Genomic DNA, 23,204 nt, shown 5'->3' on the forward strand with positions numbered 1-23,204 from the left:
TCTGCTCCTGCTTAGTCCTATCAACCTGCAGGAATTCATCATCTGTTGAGGCATTAATTACCAAGTGGCAAATGATGTGACTTCAGGCCTGTAAGCAGGGAATTTTACAGGGAATGTAAAATTCTGCCCCTGGTTTTCCTGAATGCAGCTGGGCAAACCAATCTCGCAATAGGGGCCTGCCAATTTGCTGTCATCCGTTTTAGATTATTGAACAAAGTCACAAGTAGTGCTTTACCTCCTCAGTTCTTTTCTCCTGCAGAACATAAAGTCTGACTTAATTTATTGCATCTTCTCTCCTACTGTTTTATAATTGGAAATGTTCTGCATTGTGTGTCTTGGCTATTAAGCTAGTTTTCTTAATTTAAAAAAAAAGTATATTTGGATTATTTAACAGTTTACCTGCTTCTTGAGTGTTAATTTTGTCACATTGAACCTCTTTGGATTTTTGTGCTCCACTGAATGTTTGTGCCATCCTTTCAATGTATCGATCATTGCCAACTCGTTCTTTGCAGAGTTCAATGTACATATGGTTTCTTGCCCTTAAAATAAAAGATGCCAAAGTTCATATGAATAACTTGTAGCTACAATTGTTGGGTGATGGGGGAATGGAGACAAAGAAAAACAGAGCAATGAATTGTCATTTTATCCTTTCTCTCCTTGAAGGGCTAAGGTGTAATTCCATGAATGTCAGCTGTTCTTGATGTATCCTGTCAAAGTGGTCATTGTCATGTTGGAAGTGTTCCTCTAAGCCTAGGGATTGGGGGTTGACATGCTATTTGACCATGCAAAATTTAATTAAATCCCATTATTATTGATTTGAAACATATGTGCATTTTCCAGATATTAATCAGGAATGAGAACATCAGATGATTTTTCACCAACCCAAATATGTTTCTTCTACTATTATTAGAATACAAGATTTTTTTCATGTTAGCTGTCTATACCACTGCTCCACAAACAGGAACTTAGGCATATTTTTGAGCTCCTCAAGAATAAATTAATTTGAAGGCTTTTGTGGCAAGCCCATAATTCTTACAAATCAAAGGGCAACTTTATTCATGAAATATTTTGTAATGTAATGTTGCCCAGTAATTAATTATTCTTGGGAATTAAATCTAATGACTAAAATTGACATAAATTCTCTCTTAAAGGTCGGTAATTAATTGAGGTCAGCCAGCAGGAGCCCCACATCTCCTTCCTTAGGGAAGGCCTGTCTATTCAGGTGATCCAACTATCCAAGCTGTCCCATAATTTAACAGATTGTCCTGGGTCTCATATTGTTTCCACTCGAGATTGTTTTGACCCATATTTCTAAAACGATCTGGGAAACCTTCTGGAGTGGAATCTCATCTTGCACCCGGCCACGTTTCTTTGTTTTTTGTGCAATCACACTGCACCCTCACTACCAATCACCTGGTGGCATTGGAACCCAGAAGCAGATGAACTTGCGGGCTTGAATCCAACTCTTGCCAAAGCCCCCAACTCCCACCCACCACCAAAGCTGCCTCCATATGGCAGGTGTAAATTCTGCCCTTTGTATTCATGGAAAAAGCAAACAATTAAAGGCAATGGTGAGTCAGTGCTAATTGCAGAATATGAGATGGAGAGAAATGATACAACACAGCAGCAGGGTGGAGGGGAAGCACAGTACTAATCTTTTCATCAGAAATTATTATTTAGTATTTCCAGTTGCTCAACGTTTCTAAAACTTAGGCCTAGAATGGAGTTGTCCCAAAAATCTCCTAGTGTAGATTAAAGGAAGATCAGCAGAACCCTTACATAAATGTTATTAATAGCTAATAATAATAATAAATGACTCTTTACACCTTTTCTCTGATGAATCTTTACAGGTTTGGAGCATCCTTCATGAAATTTAAGACACAGGAAATCAGCAGCTGCTGTGAAAAGCAGGGGAAAGCCTATTCTCTGTTAGCTATGAGACAAAATGCAGATGGGAGTTCATCCTCTGATTGAAAAGATGTAGGGATTCCAGACACTGGAAGATTTGCCCTGGTACTGGAGTAGGACTTGCTGCTGGAAGTTAGTTCAGAGATTCTCAGATAATTGATATCTTTTCTGGAATTTAAACTATTAGTTGCCTATGAAGTAACATTTAGTAAATGTTGCTTTAGCATGTTTGCTATAGTAAAAGTCTTAAAACATGAAAGTTTGTCATATGGTCCTTTGAGTCAGTCACTGGGAATTCAAAACTCTTTTCAAAGGTTTGTTGAAACATAATAACATTAGGTTTAGTGTGTCCTCACAGAATCTCCAAATTCTATCAATAGGTTCAGACGAACTGAAGAGCTCTAGAAGGCTTCTGTGATTCAGTTCTGCTTAGGTACAGAGATGTCAGCCATCTCCTCCACTGAGGCAGCTTGTAGACCCTTACCTGTGATAAGTCTACCACTCTATGCCAGTTCTGATTATTATTTTGGTTTGTCAGTCCACAGGAAAAGCAGCATGTGGCTTTGGTCATAGACAATATTAATTCCAGCCAGAGCCCAAATTTCCTTACTTTCAATGACTAATTTCAGAACAAAGCAAGTTAATGAACAAAGTTGCACTTGCATAAAGAATGCGAGGTGCTGACCCAGCATTAATTTCATGTAGCAATATGATTTGCAGGATCAGGATGATCTCCAGACATAGAAAATGTTTGTGCTAATGGGACAGAAAATAGTGTGCTGCTGCAATATGGTTTACATCAGTTTAAATGGCTACTTTACAGATAATAAATGTTTTTGCCATTAAGTATTTGAGAAGGCTATGGCAGATCCTTTCTCTTTGTGATGTTGGAAGTCATGTTCAAGAATAAGACCTTTTTGGAACAGACAAAAGCAGAGCCCCAAGAAGAGTTGCAGTAAACAATTAGAAAAAAATAACCCGAACAATGAGTTCTCATTCCACTATTCAGCACACATCCTATCAATGCTGCAAAAAGTGTGCCTTACCAGGCAATGTAACAGGACCTGGCCACACCTTAAGAAAATTTGAACTAAATATTCTGTCAAACACCACTTTCTCGCTCTCATGGGCTCGATTTTCCAATATCAAATGGAAGTCCCAATCCCACACTTGCCAGCAGTAAGGCAGGCTCAGAGATCTTCTTGGAGGTAGCCTCCTAATTGGCTTCCTTGAAGTTTACCATCCAACTGAGGGTATTGAGTAGAATCTTGACGCTAGTGGCTCAGAAGCTTTGGCAGTTTCACCTGGAGAGGAGAGCACTACTGAGGCAGGTTGGACACCACCATGTGTCCCAACATGGAGGTGTCTTCTGACAAATTGAAAATTCATAACATAAACTGACCACAGCTACCAGGTCAGCAGGGGATACTGTGTTTTTATTTTGGCCTGTAGTACTGTGGGTACAAGTCTGAACTGGAAATCCAATTCTGGCATTTCATTCTGACCAGAAGTTGAGGAGCAGCATGAAAAGCAGAAAGGACCACATAGGGCTGCAGTTTCAGGGACATATAGAGGAGCAAGAGAATTTGCAGACACCCTAACCATTCCAAAATAATGTGTAGACCCAGAGTGACATATCTGCAATTCACAGAAGTGCAGTGCATTTGGAGGCTGTGCTTCTCCAGGGAAGCTGTCACTGACCATGCTGCCTCTTTCAAACAAACTTCAAACCTCTGACACGTTGGTAATGCATCATCAGCTCATGCTTGTATGAAGCATGTGACTGATTCCATGTTTGCCAAATCAAATAAGTTCATCACATTCATCACAGACAACCAACATTGTAGGATAGTGCTCTAGAGTTGTGTAGATTTTGAAAACCGTCCACAAGTCCATGTGATATTGACTGCATACACATCATCATAAGGACTCCTACAAACAAGTCCATTATGTTCATGAATCAAAAGGAAATCATAGAATATCTACAGTGCAGAAGGAGGCCATTCGACCCATTGAGTCTGTATTGACCACAATCCCAAAAGGTGAGCTTTTTATGCAGGCTTATTTGGGTCCAGCTTCCCACCTCTTGATCTTCCCTCTGCCTTCTATTATTTGCCTTCTTCATCCACCTCTTGCTCTTCTGTCTGCCATCGTGAGCCCTCACGCTACCCCTCCTTTGCACAACCCTCCTTCCACGTTGCCCCTCTGTCTTCACCAGCCACCATCCCCTCCCTCTTCACTTCACACTCCGCTACCGTTCAAACTTAGGAGCTTTGTTTTGGTGGCTGCATGAGTCCAGCAGCACAAATAAGCATTGGTGTGTGGCACCAGGGGAGAAGGCGACCTCTGTACTTCTCAACCCCAGGTACTGAACTGATCCAATTCAGTGACATGGGAGGGTCCGTGTGTCCAGCAGCGCAGTGCTATCCATAAAGACCAGATCCGCATGAATGGGCAGGAACTGGTCTTCCCCTTTGAGTGGTGAATAGCACATCAGGAACAGGCACTAATATGGCAGAAAAGTTGTTACACTCAACTTAAAGTCTCTTGACAACTGAGGGCTTCCTTGTACATGCTACTCTTTAGCAATCGGGTTTGACACCAGCATGGTTTCCCTCTGGCGTGATGCACAATTGGAAGGCCTGATGGGACACTAGGTAGGCCTTTAATGCTTTGATGAGCATTTATGGGATGCAAATGAATGCAAATGGCCTTTGTACCACCTGCCTGCAAAACGACTAATCTGACATTGACCTACCATTGGGAGAATTGCAATGTAATTTCCTGCCAGTGTACTTCTGACATTTTGGCTCCTGCCAAATTCTCTACACCTGGCCATCAGCAAGTCCGCCGTAGGTAGGTGGTAGAATTCTACCTACAGATTTCTATACAAAATAATGCAATATGCCCCAAAATAATTTAATTAAAAATAATTCTCACACTGCACTGACTCATTCAGGAGTTAACTAGAGCACTCATTGAGCAAATGACAAAGAATGTCACAGGTGACAATGAGGACTCAGATGAAGCGAGAGGGCTACCAGCCTGTGGCCAAAATGTTTTGGCAGGAGCTCACTTTTAACTTGGGGGTGGAAGTTGGGCAGCTAGAGACCAAGGTTGCTCCTCTTGCTCCTCTATATGTCCCTGAAACTGCAGCCCTATGCGGTCCTTTCTGCTTTTCATGCTGCTCCTCAACTTCTGGTCAGAATGAAATGCCAGAATTGGATTTCTCAAACCCATCTCAACCCCGGCAGAGATTTTAACTGGATATCATCTGCTTAGCCTCAGTCAGGTTCCTGCTCAAAACTGTCAGGAGGCGGTCACTTGATAGTAGCACAGAATATTGGACAGCAGGAACCTGCGCTAGGGACCACAGGAATTGTACCCTGCACTCAGGTAAGTCATGGCAAGAGATTTTCTGAGAGTCTCATGTTCCTGGGGGAGGGGGAAATCCTGGGACACTGCAGGCCTAAACTTCTCTTGAAAGCTGGGGATGCACCCTGCTTCCCTGACCTCATAAGGAAAATAACTAACACTGAAATTTAGGTCTCTTATGCTTCAGGTTCATTTTCTCCCCAGTGGATTGGCATGATGAGAACGTCACAGCAACTTCCCCACGCAGGTCACTGATTGAAATACTGTAGCTGTCAGGCCCAAATGGTTTAATTGGAGCCCATCTAGATATTTAAAGAAGGACCTTCCCGCCTGCTTGGTGGAGTAAGATAAAATCAAAACCTGCAGGAAGAGAACAGGATCTTACCTGACAAGCATCAAGTATATTTAAAAGCAGGAAATCATTTAAATGAGCATGCACAGTGTTAAATATCAAAGCACTTATGAAACAAAGAATGAATATTTTTCTCCATAAATATGAATATTTTTCCATTAGTTTTGGGGGCAGAAGCAACTGTTGAGTGGGTGAGGATAAGCGGAAGATGTGTATTGAAGTTTCCCATTCTAATTAGATGAGACTGTTGTACACCAGCGAGGAAATTAATGGTAGTGTCGAGAAACTGTGCCATTGTAAAGCCACGTTCAAAGATAGGCATGAAGAAGAGCCTTAATATGTCTGTCTTTATAACGTCATTAAACAAAACATAGCTAAGTTCCTGCAGCAATATGGATGACACTGAAATTCTCAGCCTACTTCTCCATGCTTGCTGATTTATTTGACGTGGCACCATCCAACATCTGAAGGCTGGCCTATTTCAAGGCTTTGATTTGTTTAATGAGCACCTCCTGGCCATAAACATTGTGCCAGTTGTACCACACTCCTGTATTAAAACCTACCTTCTATTTAAGAGCCACAAACTAGTTTTAGAAGGAGCAAGTCCACTGGATTTCCCATCCTCCAAATGGCAAGCTACGAATAAACAGAACATTAAGAGCTGGAAGTTCACTCATCAAATTTAAGGATCCAAACACCCAGATGGACTAGTGCAACTGTTTGCATTGTTGCATCACCCACTGCCAGTACCAGCCTAGACCCCTGCCATGCCCATCTCTCAGCAACAGCTTGATAATGAATATATGGAGGACACAAGGCCATCAAGGACACTTTGGTTTTAGACAAGGACTCAATGTCTAAATTCCAGTCAAGTATACAGTCATTTCAACTAACTTTCACTAAATTTATGGCAGATATATGCCAGAATGGGTGTAGAATTCCGCAACAGAGTCTTTTATTACTTTGGCACTGCTGCCTCACAACCCCAAAGACCCGGTAAATGCACAGGGAAAGGGGGGGGGGGTGAGTAAGGTGCTTTTTTGGAGAGTTGGTGCAGACTCGATGGGCCGGAAGGCCTCATTCGGCACTGTAGGGACTCTTTGGTTCTATTTCTGCTGGTAACATATTGCATATTTTTAAAAAATCATCATAACAATTTCTTTACCTGTCAGAACAAATTCCAGCACTCTGACATTTTGAATTTTAATTTGTCTTTATTACACAACTTAAAATATGACTTTGCACTTTGTACATAAGGGATCTGGATCGAATAGATAGGGAAAAACTGTTGCCAGTGGTGGAAGAATCAAGAACCAGAGGACACCGATTTAGGGTGATTGATTAAAAAAAGTAACGGCGACATGAGGAAAAACATTTTTTTTTGCAGTGAGTGGTTAGATTCTGGTTTGAGAGTATGGTGGATGCAGATTCAAAAGAGATTCATTATCTGAAGAGGAAAGTTATGGGGAGAAGGTGGAGCTGGGGGTCAGACTAGATGAATTGCTCTTGCAGAGAGCCAGCACAGACATGATTGGCTGAATGGCCTCCTTCTAGCTGGAACTATTCCATGATTCCATATGACGACAAAGAGCACAGGCTCTGGAATTTCAAAGGCAAAGTTTTGCTGGTAATAATGGCAAATACTCACCACCAGCAATGCATTATGCTATGACTTACATTCTGTATGAGCTACAAGTGGGGTAAACCCACATGAGAAACTTGCAAACAAAATCATTATATTCCAAATGCAAATTTTTACCCTTTGTAGAATTGTTCTGCAATATAAGCAAGAGAAATTTCAAGACCAGCAGGCACAATACTTTGAGAAACTGTTTCCAGTGAAAGCAGATCAGCTCTATAAATTATATATTAATCAAGCCATTTAATATGATGATATAATGAAATACATAATGAAGTCTTACTTGACAGCATCCGCTTCTACTGAATCCACTGAAATCATTTCAACGGGAAGATCCAGAAAGGTAAATGTTTCAGTCTCTGTCAGAAACACATCTACAATCTTATTAAGATCATCCTCGTTCAGCTGTTCTCGTACATCTTCTCTTCGGAGTTGGACATCTGAAACCATAAGCATGGTATGAGGAGACACCGGATAGTAATCAGGAATGGAATCAAAGACCAATAGGCATGTTCAAATAAGCAAGTTGGAAAAATCTGTTCCTTTGTTTGGTAAGTAGAGGGGATTTATTTAAGATCATCAATAAAAGGGAGCAATTAGGATAAATATTCTTATGCCAAGAATAATTTAGAAAGGAAATATCCTACCAGATGCAGTGCTGAAAGAAGAAACGATAAGACTTTTAAAAGAGAAATGGAAAATTCAAATATATGGCAGAATTTCCACCAGAGAAAAGATCAAAAGGCCTCCTATGCTGTAAAAATTTATGGTTCAATGATTTTTCCATGATCCAGACCAAGAACACTGTAGTCAGCCGAACTATGTATTTATAGCAGTAGTGTACACATTTTGCTCATGTCTGTTGCCTTGTGTAGCCCACTTCCATCACATGTATTAATTTGTATCCTTTCTACTATTACATTTGGGTCTATATTCACACTGTTAACCAGCTGTGAAACATTGATGAGCTAAGAATCAGTGCTGTAACCCCTCAGTTTCTGAATCTCCAAAAAAAGCCAAGTGAAAGTCAAGTTGAGCAAGTTGCCATCCTTCAAGTGAAAGGATATAATTAAATTACAAAATTGATAGAAATGTAATTTCTCTTTACTTAATGCTGGTAGTTTCAAAACCAATAATTTTAGTGTGATTATCGTTTTGTAGTCTGAATTAATATGTTATTTAGCATTTTGAGCTGAATTGACAGAAGCCATTAAAAAAAATCTAAACCTGTATTATTGAAAACCAGCCAATTAGTTAAATAGACAGACTTAATTGTGAGACAATTAAAGAATAAGGAATTCATTAATAGATGAATTAGTAAGGCTGTTAATATAATCTGCAACGCAAAAAGTTTATAATTTATATAATTATAAACACATTATATAATTAACACTTGATTATTAATACAAATTCTTAAAAAGTTGTGGGAATTGTAAGATGCCCCTTCCCTTTTAGGCTAAAAAGATAATATGAACTTGTTTTAATATTGACTGTAGGAATGAATAGGCTTTTATTCAAGATATCTCAATTACAAATGATGGTCAATTATGTCAATCAATTATTGGTCGACACTTAAGCTATATCTTGAACCTTGAGTTAGCCTAAGAGAAGCCATTGTCTTAAAGTTGAGACAATGTGTGTAATTAGCTGAAACAAAACTCTTTCATTATCGGCAAATTATAGTCCAATTTAGTCAATTGTCAAAGTGGGCTTTCAACAACTTTAAGGTATAAAAAGGAGTCTCAAGAAGCCACAATGAGAGGTGTTGAGGTGTATTGTTTTAACATGTTATCATGTCCTGGTCTGAGAAGTCTGTTCAATTGTTAAAGTTAAGCTTTCTCCTCTCACTGTAAATTATTGCTAATAACTATTAATTGACATTTTTCCTTTCGTCATTTGGACTTTTACCTTTTTAATAGTTAATAAACTTTCTGAATTTACCATTTAAAGTGTTCTTACCTGCCATGTGGTTATGTCTGTAGACCTGGTGTGATTTACAATTCAGGAGTTATTGAAAACAACAGAACCCCATAACTCTTAGTTCAAATAAATGTAACAGTAAGGAAAAATTAACCTACATTCAACATTCAATTGCAAATCAGAAGCTCATTGAATGAGTAATCACAATTGTAAATCCACTTGCCTTTACTCTGTGATGTGTTTTGGAGTGTTTCTGAGAGTGATTATCAAACAATTTGTGGCCTATGACAAAAAGCTGGCAGGTGATACTGATTAGAAGGATAGAGGCATTTTAGTCTAAAGTAATACTAATTTTCCTCTAATCCTATTGTGAAAATGCAAGATTTTTATTTTCACACTATCAATCCTTGAGACAATTAATTAAATTGCTAAATTATCAAGCCATTAGATTCCTGTTGAGAAAGATCAATCTTATTTTAACTCTGAAATTAGTGAACTCTTAATCCAATTCAAAGTAGATGCAAGTTTATTGCAAAATTGATTCTCAGGGCTGAATTTTGCCATTAAAGGGGGAGTTCCACCACTGTCCCAAAAGCATGAGGAGACTCTGCTTTGGCTGACAACGGAACCGCTATGACATATTGCTGGCGGCAACCTATTTAAAAGCCACCATCCAATGGAGAATGGAAGCTTACCCCTAAGAGCAGCAGCATAATCAGAGAGCCAGCAGCTCAGCCATTGCAGTGGCCATTATTGAGATTGCAACAGCAATAAGAAAGTTCCTCAATTGATGGGTGCCCTCAAAGACAGAAAAGTAGGATTGGGGGATGCTGGAGCCCGGAAAGCTGCAGTGACCAGCAGAGAAGAAGGGGTTTTGCCAAGAGCAGTACCATTGCAACAAGGGTGCACATTGTCACTGGGATGGGAGGGAGGAACCCACCAAGGGCTCTGCAGTGCCCAACATGGAAGACCCTCCCCCTGCCAAAACCCACCGGGAGGCTCATAAGTTTCAATTGGTGATCCCCCCCACCAAGTAGTGGGCCCTCCAACACAGAAAAATGCCCACGGTGGCTGGAAATGGTCCTCAATTGGCCCCTTAAGTGACTCAATTAGCCTCCCAGTGGGCACCCAAGTAGCCAACCTCCAGTCACTTTCCTGCACTATTTTGCTAGACTTCCCATTTCTCAGCCCGTTCCCAAAGGGCCTGGGAAATTCTTGCTTCAGTTTGTCTGAATTAACACATTAGCCAATTTCATTCAGGGACAGAATAATAACAACTTGTGTATTTGTAATGAATGTTTTCACCTTACTACGAGTAAATATGGCAAATTCTTTTGATTCAGGAACATGTCAGTTAATGGATTTGATATTGATATAGTCTGCTTTTCAGCTGCATCAGCACTTCCCAGTTATCCTGATACTTTGATGAAATGGTGACAATAGTTGTAATACAGAGATTCAGCTAAGGCTGAATTCAGTTAATAAATCAGGAATTGAAAAGCTAGTGTCAGTAATGATCTCTGCAATGGAACTATCATTGGTTGTTGTAAAAATCCATCTGGTTAGAATCATACAGTGCAGAAGGAGGCCATTTGGCCCATCAAGACTATGCCGACTGTAATCCCACCCAGGCCCTCCCCCTTAACCCCATGCACTTACCCTAACTAGTCCCCCTGACACTTTAGGGGCAATTTAGCTTGGCCAATCCACCTAACCTGCACATCTTTGGACTGTGGGAGGAAACCGGAGCACTCGGAGGAAACCCACACAGACACGGGGAGAATGTGCAAACTCCATGTGATGACTTCAGCCAGGCTAATGAGGTTGGCTTGCTAGAGTATGAACCACCTGGTGAGTTCTACTTTTTGTAACCTTGTGGAGTCCATGGACCATGTCTATGTTCTATGTCTTAGGTTGCGCACCCTTTTCAGTTTCCTGAAAAACCTTTTATTGATGTTTTGGTTGCACTTCAGCCCCACGCTCCTGATCTACGAGTGCCTGGTGCGGAGGGGGGGGGGGGGCGGGTTGGGAGGAGGATCTCCTCGTGAACCTGTTCCTGGGCCTAGCGAGGTGTGCTATCAATAGGTCCAGGCAGCTGGTGATCGATGGGGTCGTCCATCCGGACTGTCTGCCCCTCTACCGCAGCTACATTCGCAGCCAGGTGTCCCTAGAGAGGGAGCATGCGGTGTCCACGGGCACAGTTGACGCCTTCCGTGCCTGCTGGGCACCGCAGGGGCTGGGGTGTATTATCAACCCCGATAATCACCTTTTGGTTTGATGTTTTAAGTTTCCTTTCGACTTTGTTTTTGGTTTGGGCTGTTCCCCCTTCCTTTTGGGGAGCTGCCCCTTTTACTTTGTCCCTAAGTTAGTTTGAGTTCGTTTACTTGGTTGGTATCAAAAGAAATACCTGTTGAGTCCTAATTGATGGTTAAATTAGGGAGCCTCGTGCTCCCTATTTAAAGCAGGTGTGTCAGACTCCCAGCCTGCATTCTGCAGGGAGCAACTGGAGAGCTGGCTGTGTACAGATATATGGTGTAAATAAAGTAACTTGGTGACGGGACTTTTGCTTCCGTGGAGTTATTACTGTGACAACAAGGATGGGATCTGAAGGAACTTGCTGGACCACCGCACATATTGAGGGTAAGCCATTGTTGAGAAAACATGCAGCTGTTTGGGAAATTGGACTCGTTTGACCCCACAGTGGAGGACTGGGCCCAATATGTGGAAAGGATGAAGTATTGCTTCAGGGCAAACAACATAACCTCAGATGAGAAGCAAAGAGTTATCCTGCTGACTGTGTGTGGACCAGCAACTTTTGCAATTATGCGCAGTTTAACTTTCCTGGAGGCACTAGGCACAAAGTCCTTCCAAGAGTTGTCAAAACTTAGTTCAAGAGTATTATGACCCAAAACCACCCCTGATCCTGTGGAAGTACCGTTTTTACTCCACATTAAGAGATGCGGGGGAGTCAATCACCAGTTTCCTAACAAGGCTAAGACGTCTGGTGGAGGCTTGCGAATTCGGCGGGACACTAAATGAGATGCTCTGAGACGGCTGGTGTGTGGAATTAACGATATGACTATACAGAAACGCCTGTTGGCGGAGGCCCAGCTGGACTGTAAACAGGCATTACATAGAAAAACTACAGCACAAACAGGCCCTTCGGCCCACAAGTTGTGCCGAACACATCCCTACCTTCTAGACCTACCTATAACCTCCATCCTATTAAGCTCTATGTACTCATCCAGGAGTCCCTTAAAAGACCCTATTGAGTTTGCCTCCACCACCACTGACGGCAGCCGATTCCACTCGCCCACCACCCTCTGTGAAAAATTTCCCCTGTACCTACCCCCCAGCACCTTAAACCCGTGTCCTCTCGTAGCAGCCATTTCCACCCTGGGGAAAAAGCCTCTGAGAGTCCACCTGATCTATGCCTCTCAACATCTTATATACCTCTATTGGGTCTCCTCTCATCCTACGTCTCTCCAAGGAGAAAAGACCAAGCTCCCTCAGCCTATCCTCATAAGGCATGCCACTCAATCCAGGCAACATCCTTGTAAATCTCCTCTGCACCCTTTCAATCTCTTCCACATCCTTCCTGTAATGAGGCGACCAGAACTGAGCACACTACTCCAAATGTGGTCTGACGAGGGTCTTATATAGCTGCACCATTATCCCCGGACTCCTAAACTCAATCCCTCGATAGATAAAGGCCAGCACACCATACGCCTTCTTAACCACCTCCTCCTCATGCGGGGCCGATTTTAGAGTCCTATGGACCCAGACCCCAAGGTCATAGAGTCATAGAGGTTTACAGCATGGAAACAGGCCCTTCGGCCCAACTTGTCCATGCCGCCCAGTTTTTACCACTAAGCGAGTGCCAATTGCTTGCAATAGAGGAATGCTGGTGATGTAATCAGGTGGGCGTGAAACTGATTTGTATCAATTTACATCAATTTAAATATGGAGGGTGGGAGGGAATCTATTATTTTTGCCCTTTAAAAATGGCGCCTAGTCTCCGTGGGGTCAACCTCACCAGCTCTAACAGCCCCTGTTCTGCCAAAGTGATGGTGCAAACCCCGTTCCCCCCAATTTCTTTTCGACAGAATGTCAGAAGATCTGCGGAGAAACTTGCCGCGTTTCTGTCAGAACCTGAAATATTGCCATTTCTTTGGAAAATTCCACCCATTCTTTATTCCCTTTCATCTTCAAATCCATTATTCTCAGCAGTGCCCTGAACATAACGTCATCAAAATATAAGAATATTCATGTCTTCAATAACCTTTTCTTGTTTACTTGTCGAACCTCTGCAAACTGTAAAAACATTTTACTACACTTTGAAATTTATCAGCTGAAAAAACAAGTCCCTTACTATCTCCTAATGCAAATCTTTAAACTTTATTCACTTATAAAGCAACTTAACCCTAACTTTTTTACAAATGTGTATTTAGCACCTTCATTCCTTTCGTTGCTCTACTCTTCCAGACAAGTGGTCTCCATGAATCTGTCCCCAGCTTAATTCAATGAATGAATGTAGGTGTTGCATCATTCACAACAACATCTTATATCGAATCTTTATGTGCTGAAATGTCCCAAAGTGCGTCTCAGGAGCGATTATAACAAAATCTGATAGTATCCTTCTGATCCTCTACAGTACTAAGAGTCTTTCCCTTTATATTGTACTCCTTCATCCCATTTGACCTGCCAAAAAGGACCACTACGCATTTATCTGGGTTGAAGTCCATCTGCCACTTCTCCGCCCAGTCTTGCATCCTATCTATGTCCCTCTGTAACTTCTGACATCCCTCCAGACTATCCACAACCCCACCAACCTTCGTGTCGTCGGCAAACTTACCAACCCATCCCTCCACTTCCTCATCCAGGTCATTTATGAAAATGACAAACAGCAAGGGTCCCAGAACAGATCCCTGGTCACACCACTGGTGACCGACCTCCATTTAGAAAAAGACCCATCTATACCCACTCTCTGCCTCCTTTGGGCAAGCCAGTTCTGGATCCACAGGGCAGCAGCACCTTGGATCCCATGCCCTCTCTTTTTTCTAGAAGCCTTGCATGGGGGACCTTATCGAACGCCTTGCTAAAATCCAAATAAACCACATCTACTGCTTTCCCTTCGTCAATGTGTTTAGTCACATTTTCGAAGAACTCCACCAGGCTCGTAAGGCACGATCTGCCTTTGACAAAGCTGTGCTGAGTATTCTTGAGCATACTAAACCTCTCTAAATGCTCATAAATCTTGTCACTCAGGATCTTCTCCATCAGCTTACCGACCACTGAGGTTAGACTCACCGGTCGGTAATTTCCTGGGCTATCCCTATTCCCCTTCTTGAAAATAGGAACCACATCCGCAATCCTCCGGCACCTCTCCCGTCTCCATCGACGACGCAAAGATCATCGCCAGAGGCTCTGCAATCTCTTCCCTCGCCTCCCACAGTAACCTGGGGTACATCCCATCCGGACCCGGCGGCTTATCTATCTTGATGCCATTCAAAGATTCCAGCACAACCTCTTTGTTAAAGTCCACATACTCAATCTTTTCAGTCCACCGCAAGCCCGCAGTATATCCACCCAGGTCCTTTTCCTCTGTGAAAACCAAGGCAAAATACTCATTAAGCACCTCTGCCATTTCTACTGGTTCCGTACAGACTTTCCCACCTTCACCTTTTATAGGCCCTAATCCTTCACGTCTCATCCTTTTACTTTTCACATATTTATAGAACACCTTGGGGTTCTCCTTAATCCTACCTGCCAAGGCCTTCTCGCGACTCCTTCTGGCTCTCCTAATTTTCTTTAGTCCCTTCCTACAAGCCGTATACTCATCTAGATCCCTATCTTCGCCAAGCTCTCTGAACCTTTTGTACGCTTTCCTTTTCTTCGCAACTAGGTCCCGCACAGCTTTCATACACCACGGTTCCTTTAACCTACCAACTCCTCCCTGCCTGCTCGGAACGTTGTCCTGTAGAACTCTAGACAGACATTCCTTGAAAAGCTGCCACCTCTCTTCAGTATATTTCCCCAAGAATACCTCCTTCCAATTTACTTGTCTAATTTGCTGCCTTATGTCTTCATATTTCCCCTTACTCCATATAAACGCTTTCCTAGCTTGCCTGATCCTCTCTTTTTCCAATGCAAGCATAAAGGAGATAGAGTTATGATCGCTATCCCCAAGATGCTCTCCCACTGAGAGATCTGACACCTGTCCAGGTTCATTGGTCAGTATCAGATCAAGTACAGCCTCTCCTCTTGTAGGCTTGTCCACATGCTGTGTCAGGAAACCCTCCTGAACACACCTAACGAACTCCTCCCCAACCAATCCCCTTACCCTAGGGATATTCCAATCTATGTTTGGGGAAATTAAAGTCTCCCATCACAACAAACTCTGCTATTACTGCATCTCTCCAGGATCTGTTTCTCTATCTGCTCCTCCACCTCCCTGTTACTATTGGGCGGCCTATAGAAAACTCCCAGCAAAGTGATCGACCCCTTCCCACTCTGAACTTCCACCCACAGAGACTCTGTAGACAATCCCTCCACAGCATACACCTTCTCTACAGCTGTGGTACTATCCCTGATCAACAGTGCCACTCCACCCTCTCTCTCGCCTCCCTCCCTGTCCTTCCTGAAACATCTGAATCCCGGCACCAAGAGTATCCAATACTGACCCTGAGACATCCAAGACTCCGTAATAGCCACCACATCACACTTCCAGGCATCAATCCACGCTCTGAGCTCATCCCCTTTTTTCACTATACTCCTGGCATTAAAATAAACACATCTCAATCCTTTGGTCTGAGCTCTCCCCTTCTCTATCCCCCGTCCATCCTCCCTCTTGCACTGACTATAACTCTTCTCTGTTTGCGAGCGAACTTCCTCGCTCCCAGACTCCTCGTCTCGATCCCCTCCCCCCAACCTATCTAGTTTAAACTCTCCCCAGTAGCCTTAGCCAACCTTCCCGCCAGGATATTGGTCCCCCTGGGATTCAAGTGCCACCCGTTTTTTGTGTACAGGTCACACCTGCCCCTAAAGAGGTCCCAATGGTCCAGGAACCTGAATCCCTGCCCCCCTGCACCAGTCCCTCAGCCACACATTCATCCTCCACCTCACTCCATTCCTGCCCTCACCTTCCCGTGGCACAGGCAGCAATCCTGAGATTACTACCTTTTGCTTTCCTCTTTCTCAGCTGTCTCCCTAATTCCCTATACTCTCCTTTTCATGACCCCTTCCCCCTTCCTACCCACATCAGCGGTACCAATATGTACCGCTACCTCTGGTTCCTCTCCCTCCCACCTCAGGATCTCTGGGACTCGATCAGCGACATCCTGGATCCCGGCCCCAGGGAGGCAGACCACCATCCGAGACTCCCGTCTGCCTCCAAAAACGCCTGTCCGACCCCTTTACTGTCGAGTCCCCAATTAACACCGCCTTCCTCCTCTTTTCCTTAGCCCTGTGAGTTACAGGGCCGGAATCTACTCCGGAGACACGGCCACTGCTGCTTCCCCCAGGCGGGCTGTCCCCTCAAGCAGTACTCGGGCAGGAGTACTTGTTGTGTAGGGGCACATCCACCGGGGTGCTCTCAATCACCCGAGCTTTACCCTTCCTGACTGTCACCCACTTGGCCTCCTCATTACAGATGGCCTTGTTGTTAGAAAAAGTGACAAGCGGAGCGCATGAGCTCCAAGGTATCCCGATGGGGGTCGAGGCCAACACCAGGGAGACTGGGTTAGGGGACTACCACTACGGGGCAGGCCACTATATAGCAGCCCTCCGGAAGGATTCGAATATAAGGGAGCCTAAGTCCACCTATAAAACCGCACCTAGACAAGGTCAGGTTAAGTCCAGAGTGACAGCGGTTCCTGTAGAGCCCCGCCCAACACGACATTGCTATAGTTGCCAGTGTCAGAATGCACAGAGGAAAAGCAAGTCTCCTAAATCAACATGGCCGAAAAGAACACGTAGGTCGAGGGACAAGAGAATGCACAATCTGGAAGCTTCCCCTATGTCTGATGAGGAACAGCTACTGTGCATAGCGATGACAAAATCAGAACCCATCAAATTGTCAGTGAGACTGAATGTACGTCCAATTTTAATGGAGGTCGACACAGGCGCAGCCATATCAGTCACAGGGGAGACAGTGTTTAACAAGTTACGGACTGGACTCCAACCCTTAGTCCTGACCAAAACTTCGGCAAGCCTAAGGACCTATACGGGGGAACCACTGAAAGTGATGGGTACAACCCATGTGCCAGTTGCTTATGGGAAACAATTAGTTAGGCTCCCATTAATGGTAGTGGAAGGTTCGGGACCGAGCCTATTAGGGTGAAATTGGCTAAAAGAGATCCAGCTAGATTGGACAAATGTCTTCCAGCTGGAAAATGGTCGCCTGAGTGAGGCCCTGAGCAAATATCCAGAGGTGTTTTGGGAAGGCCTAGGGACAATCAAAGGAGTCAACGCAAAATTGCACGTCGACCCGGAGGCTGTCCCAAAGTTTTGCAAAGACCGACCGGTACCATTTGCGTTAAGGAAAAAGGTAGATGCAGAAATCAAAAGACTACAGTACGAAGGAATAATAAAACCGGTCCAGTTTGCAGAATGGGCGGCACCCATGTTCCTATCTTAAAGCCGGATGGCTTGGTGCGCCTTGTGGCAATTTCAAACAGACGATAAATTGTTACACTCAGCTAGACAAATACCGAATTCCCAGGATTGAGGGCCTGTATGCAAATCTGGCAGGAGGACTCCTATTCACAAAACTGGACATGAGCCACCCATATCTGCAACTACAGCTGGATGAGGATTTGCAAACATTCGCCACAATAAATACGCTGAAAGACCTCTTCCAGTAAAAAAGATTGCCCTTCGGGGTTTCATCAGCTTGTGCCATATTCCAAAGGACCATGGGGAGCATCCTACAGGGGTTACTACAGGTTGCCATTTACCCAGACGATGTCCTCATTGCAGGTAAAACAAGGGCGGAACAGCTGCAGAACCTGGAGGAAGTTCTCAGGAGATTTGCAGCAGTGGGAGTGCATCTGAAAAGGGAGAAATGCGTCTTTTTAGCACCACAGCTAACCTACCTCGGGTACAAAGTGGATAAGTCGGGCCTACATCTTCTGGAGGATCGGGTGCGAGCAATAAAAGACACTCCGGCTCCCACAACCATCCAGGAACTATGGTCATTTTTAGGACTGGTAACATACTAGAAGAAATTCATACAGAATAGGGCCTCCATTCTGGATCCCCTCCACCAGTTGCTTAAAAAAAGGACAAACTTGGGAATGGACAGCCCACTAGGACAGGGTCTTCAAGAGACAATACCACTATGCCAATGCCTCAAATCACTTAACATCTTCATTTTTGATACTCCAGGGTGCCCATAGTGTAGATCGGCCAGTATGTCCCGATGGCACTGCCTTTGGACAATGACCCGTGCTCCCCACAGCAGCATCCCGTCTTCCACCGTGATTTACTCCCTCCTGCTCCGGTATGCGTGGAACTGTGGATGGACCGGTCTTTCCAGCTGCCCTGTTAGCACCAGGTGCTTTACCTTCACCAATACAGGGTCTTTCTGCATCCATCCACCGGGAGGATATCCGTAAAGTTTAACGTCATCACGGGCTCCTCCATTCAAGAAAATTAAACAGCAACTCTCATCCGAAAATGTATTGGTACATTATGACCCCAAGAAGGAATTGGTACTCACCTGTGACACATCCCCATATGGAGTGGGTGCAGTCCTGGCACACAGGTGGCAGAATGGACAAGAGCGGCCAATAGCGTATACCACCAGGAGCGAAGATATGCCCAGATTGAAAAGGAAGGACTGGCGGTAATGTTCGCAGTCACAAAATTTCACCAGTATTCATAAGGGTGAAAATTCACGATCGTGACAGATCTTAAACCCTTACTGGGCCTACTGAAGGAAGACAAAGCAGTGCTGCTGATAACGTCGGCCCAGATCCAGCGTTGGGCATTATTGCTGGCGGCATATCAGTATCAATTGGAGCACCAACCAGAGACTAGAGTGGCAAATGCCGATGCCTTAAGCCGACTACCGTTACCGGACATCCCACCATTGGTACCTAGAATGGAGGAGCCCGTGATGACGTTAAACTTTATGGATATCCTCCCGGTGGGTGGATGCAGAAAGACCCTGTATTGGTGAAGGTAAAGCACCTGGTGCTAACAGGGCAGCTGGAAAGACCGGTCCATCCACAGTTCCACGCATACCGGAGCAGGAGGGAGTAAATCACGGTGGAAGACGGGATGCTGCTGTGGGGAGCACGGGTCATCGTCCAAAGGCAGTGCCATCGGGACATACTGGCCGAACTACACTATGGGCACCCTGGAGTATCAAAAATGAAGATGTTAAGTGATTTGAGGCATTGGCGTAGTGGTATTGTCTCTGGACTAGTAATCCAGCGACCCCCCAGGTTCAAATCCCACCACGGCAGATAGTGAAATTAGAATTCAATTTTTTCCCTGGAGAGGGAGCATGCGGTGTCCACGGGCACGATTGACGCCTCCCGTGCCCGTTGGGCACCGCAGGGGTTGGGGTGAGTTATTGACCCTGATAATCACATTCTAATTTGATGTCTTTAGGTTTCCTTTGTACTTAGATTTTTGTTCGGGCTGGTCCCCCTCCTTTTGGGGAGCTGCCCCTTTTACTTTGTCCTGACTTAATTTGAGTTTGTTTATTTGGTTTGACCTAAAAAGAGGCCAGGAGCTATGTCTGGTGGCCAGGTCTGAACGCAGACATAGCAAAACTGGTAGGACAGGGGCAGAAGACACCACCAGCAGCCCTGTTGCACCCGTGGGAATGGCCAGGCAGACCATGGTCGCAACTCCATGTCACTTTTGCAGGCCCATTTATGGGGTCCATGTTTCTGATAATAGATGCCCATTCCAAGTGGTTAGACGTCTATAAACTAAACTCGGCAAACACGACAGCAACCGTTGAGAAACTGCACACCTCGTTCGCAACGCACTGGATCCCAGAGGTATTAGTTTCTGATTAATGGTTCAATGTTCACCAGCCTACAGTTCACAAAATTTATTAAATCAAATGGGATGCGGCACGTCAAGACAGCACCCTATCACACGGCATCAAATGGGCTAGCAGAGAGAGCAGTCCAGACGTTAAAGGCCGGGTTGAAAAAACAGCCAGCGGCCTCATTAGAGACAAAACTCTCAAGGTGGTTATTTGCCTACAGGACCACTCCACACGACACCATGGGAGCTACGCCAGCAGAGTTACTGATGGGCAGACGCCCGCACCAGACTGAGCCTGTTGTTGCCAAACCTGGGAGGAAAGGTGGAAAGACACCAGGAAGCCCAATGCAGGGGCCATAACAACATTCGCCAAGAGAGGCACTTTGAAGCGGGAGAGAGAGAGAGTTTGGGTCAGAAATTATGCAAATGGACCCACCTGGGTAACTGGAACAGTCAAGGACCGGACCTGTATCCTACCAAGAATGCATAGGTGAGGCAGTGGTAAGGAAACACCTGGACCAGGTCCGGGCCTCAGGCTCTCCACCCGTTCCAGAGCTGAGTCTGCCCTGCAGCCTTGGGAACCAGCAGAGTCCCCCTCGACAAGCCAGTACCGCCTCCCCTGCACCCTTGATGGGGACCTCGGGGTCCGAAATGGACACGGGACGAAGCTGCAGCGATTTCCCCTACCAGGTGAAATGGGCAAGGAACCAGAGCTCCGGCATTCACAGTGGAAGAAACGGACGCCCAACCATTACACACCGCTGACATCGGAGGCCAAGTTGGAGGATCCTGACCCGGCGCTCAAGCAGAGGAAAAGATCCCTGAGGGAAGCAAACCGAGGGGATTTCTCAGACTTTGGAGGGGAGAAGTGAGGTGACTTTAGCCAGGCTAATGGGGTTGGCTTGCTAGAGTATGAAGTACCTATTGAGTCCTAGACGCGCCATCAATAGGTCCAGGCAGCGGGCGATCGATGGGGCCGTCCATCCTGACTGTCTGCCCCTCTACCACGGCTACATTCGTGGCCAGGTGTCCCTGGAAAGGGAGCATGTGGTGTCCACGGGCGCAGTTGATGCCTTCCGCGACCGCTGGGCACCGCTGGGGTGTATTATCGACCCTGATAATCACCTTTTTGGTTTGACGTTTTAAGTTTCCTTTCGACTTTGTTTTTGGTTCGGGCTGTTCCCCCCTTCCTTTTGGGGAGCTGCCCCTTTTACTTTGTCCCTAAGTTAATTTGAGTTCGTTTACTTGATTGGTGTCGAAAGAAATACCTAATTGAGTCCTAATTGATGGTTAAATCAGGGAGCCTCATGCTCCCTATTTCAAGCAGGTGTGTCAGACTCCCAGCCTGCATTCTGCAGGGAGCAACTGGAGAGCTGGCTGTGTACAGATGTATGGTGTAAATAAAGTAACTTGGTGACGGGACTTTCGCCTCCATGGAGTTATTACACTCCACACAGACAGTGACCCAAGCCGGGAATCGTATCCGGGTCCCTGCCGCTGTGAGGCAGCAATGTTAACCACTGTGGTTCACTAATGTCCTTTAGGGAAGGAAATCTGCTGTCCTTACCTGGTCTGGCCTACATGTGACTCAGACTCGCAGCAATGACCTGGCAAGCCTCTCGGTCCAGGGGCAATTATAGGCGAGGCAAAAATGCTGGCCTTGTCAATGATGCCCACATCCCATTGAAGAATAAAGAAACAAAAATGATTCAAATACCAAAATACTATAACACTATACAAAGTATTCAGTTATGATACAACGTGATAAATCTTACATTGTACACCTGGGACATCATGTTGAATACTAGTATCTCCAATGTCTTCCAATGAATCGGAAAAGGTACGACTTGATCGGGAGATACTGCTACTTTCAAAAGTGGACCTGGAGATTAGCAGGAAAAATAAACGTTCATTTAGAACATGAATCGGTACAAGAGAGCTTCAATTTTAATTGCCACAAGTTAAACATTGACCCTTAGAAAATACTCCAGTCTTAAGTACAGCCTTTGCCCTTGCATTTTGTACCCAAGTCTGCCTCTCCTGTTCCTTGAATGGGCTGCTCTGAACAATGGGATAAGATCAAGATGTAAATTGTAAAGCAGATTCTGCAGATACCATGAACAAAGCGTGGCATAGAAAATGGGGGAAAACAATAAATTAAATTTAAATACTCGAAAAAAATTGATATATAACAAGAACATTGTCCACGTAATATTACTTTATCCTTTAGGAATTTTACAATGAAAATGAGAAGGAAATCCAAGAGAAAATGCAAATAGAAAACAAAGTGAAAATATAATTACTGCACACGAATGGGAAGGATGAGTGACAGGTTTCAAAAGGAAATGGATTAGTGACACTGTCAATGACATAGCTGTAGAATTTCCAAAACATTTCCTACAAGCCTGACAACACCTTCAAAATAGAACATTTTAAATGGGAAATCGGTGGTATAATGGGTTAGACCCAGGATGTTGTTGATTTGTTTTCTTTTCATCCTGAAGACAGACTTTCTGAAATCTCCAGATCTACAAAATTCAAGCAAGACAAACTAGCAGGGAACAAATTGCCAGATTGCGATAATTAAATTGTCTACACTTCAAAGGCTGAATTACCAGGAAAAGAAGAATATTGTGGATTTTGGAAATCTGAAATAAAAACACATGCTGGAATACTCAGCAGGTCAGGCAACATCTGTGGAGGGGAACAGTTAACATTTCAGGTTGGTGAACTTTCATCAGAACTGGGAAAAGTTAGAGATGAAATAGGCTTTGAGCAAGGGTTGAATGGAACAAGAATAAAAGGAAGATCTGTGATAGCCCAGTGGCTATCACTGACCTATACAAGAAATGATGTGGAGATACCAGCGTTGGACTGGGGTAAGCACAGTAAGATGTCTCACAACCCCAGGTTAAAGTCCAACAGGTTTATTTGGCAGCACTAGCTTTCGGAGTCTCAGGCTCCTTCATCAGGTGAGTGAAGAGCTGTGTTCACAAACAG

The 23,204-nt window shown here is 44.4% G+C and overlaps 1 protein-coding gene across 1 annotated transcript in view; it reads right to left on the reverse strand.

Annotated features, from left to right (window-relative positions):
- Positions 1–23,204, reverse strand: part of dnai4 (dynein axonemal intermediate chain 4) — a 99,142-nt gene that overhangs the window by 67,707 nt on the left and 8,231 nt on the right. Inside the window, exons 2-4 of the mRNA XM_078219373.1 lie at positions 21,980–22,086; positions 7,558–7,714; positions 400–539 (exon numbers count right to left, since the gene is read on the reverse strand). Of these exons, the coding sequence (XP_078075499.1) occupies positions 400–539; positions 7,558–7,714; positions 21,980–22,086 (404 nt within the window). The remainder of the gene's footprint in view (positions 1–399; positions 540–7,557; positions 7,715–21,979; positions 22,087–23,204) is intronic.

The sequence above is a fragment of the Mustelus asterias genome, chromosome 8 (genome assembly GCF_964213995.1).
Source record: "Mustelus asterias chromosome 8, sMusAst1.hap1.1, whole genome shotgun sequence".
NCBI classification, from domain to species: domain Eukaryota; kingdom Metazoa; phylum Chordata; class Chondrichthyes; order Carcharhiniformes; family Triakidae; genus Mustelus; species Mustelus asterias.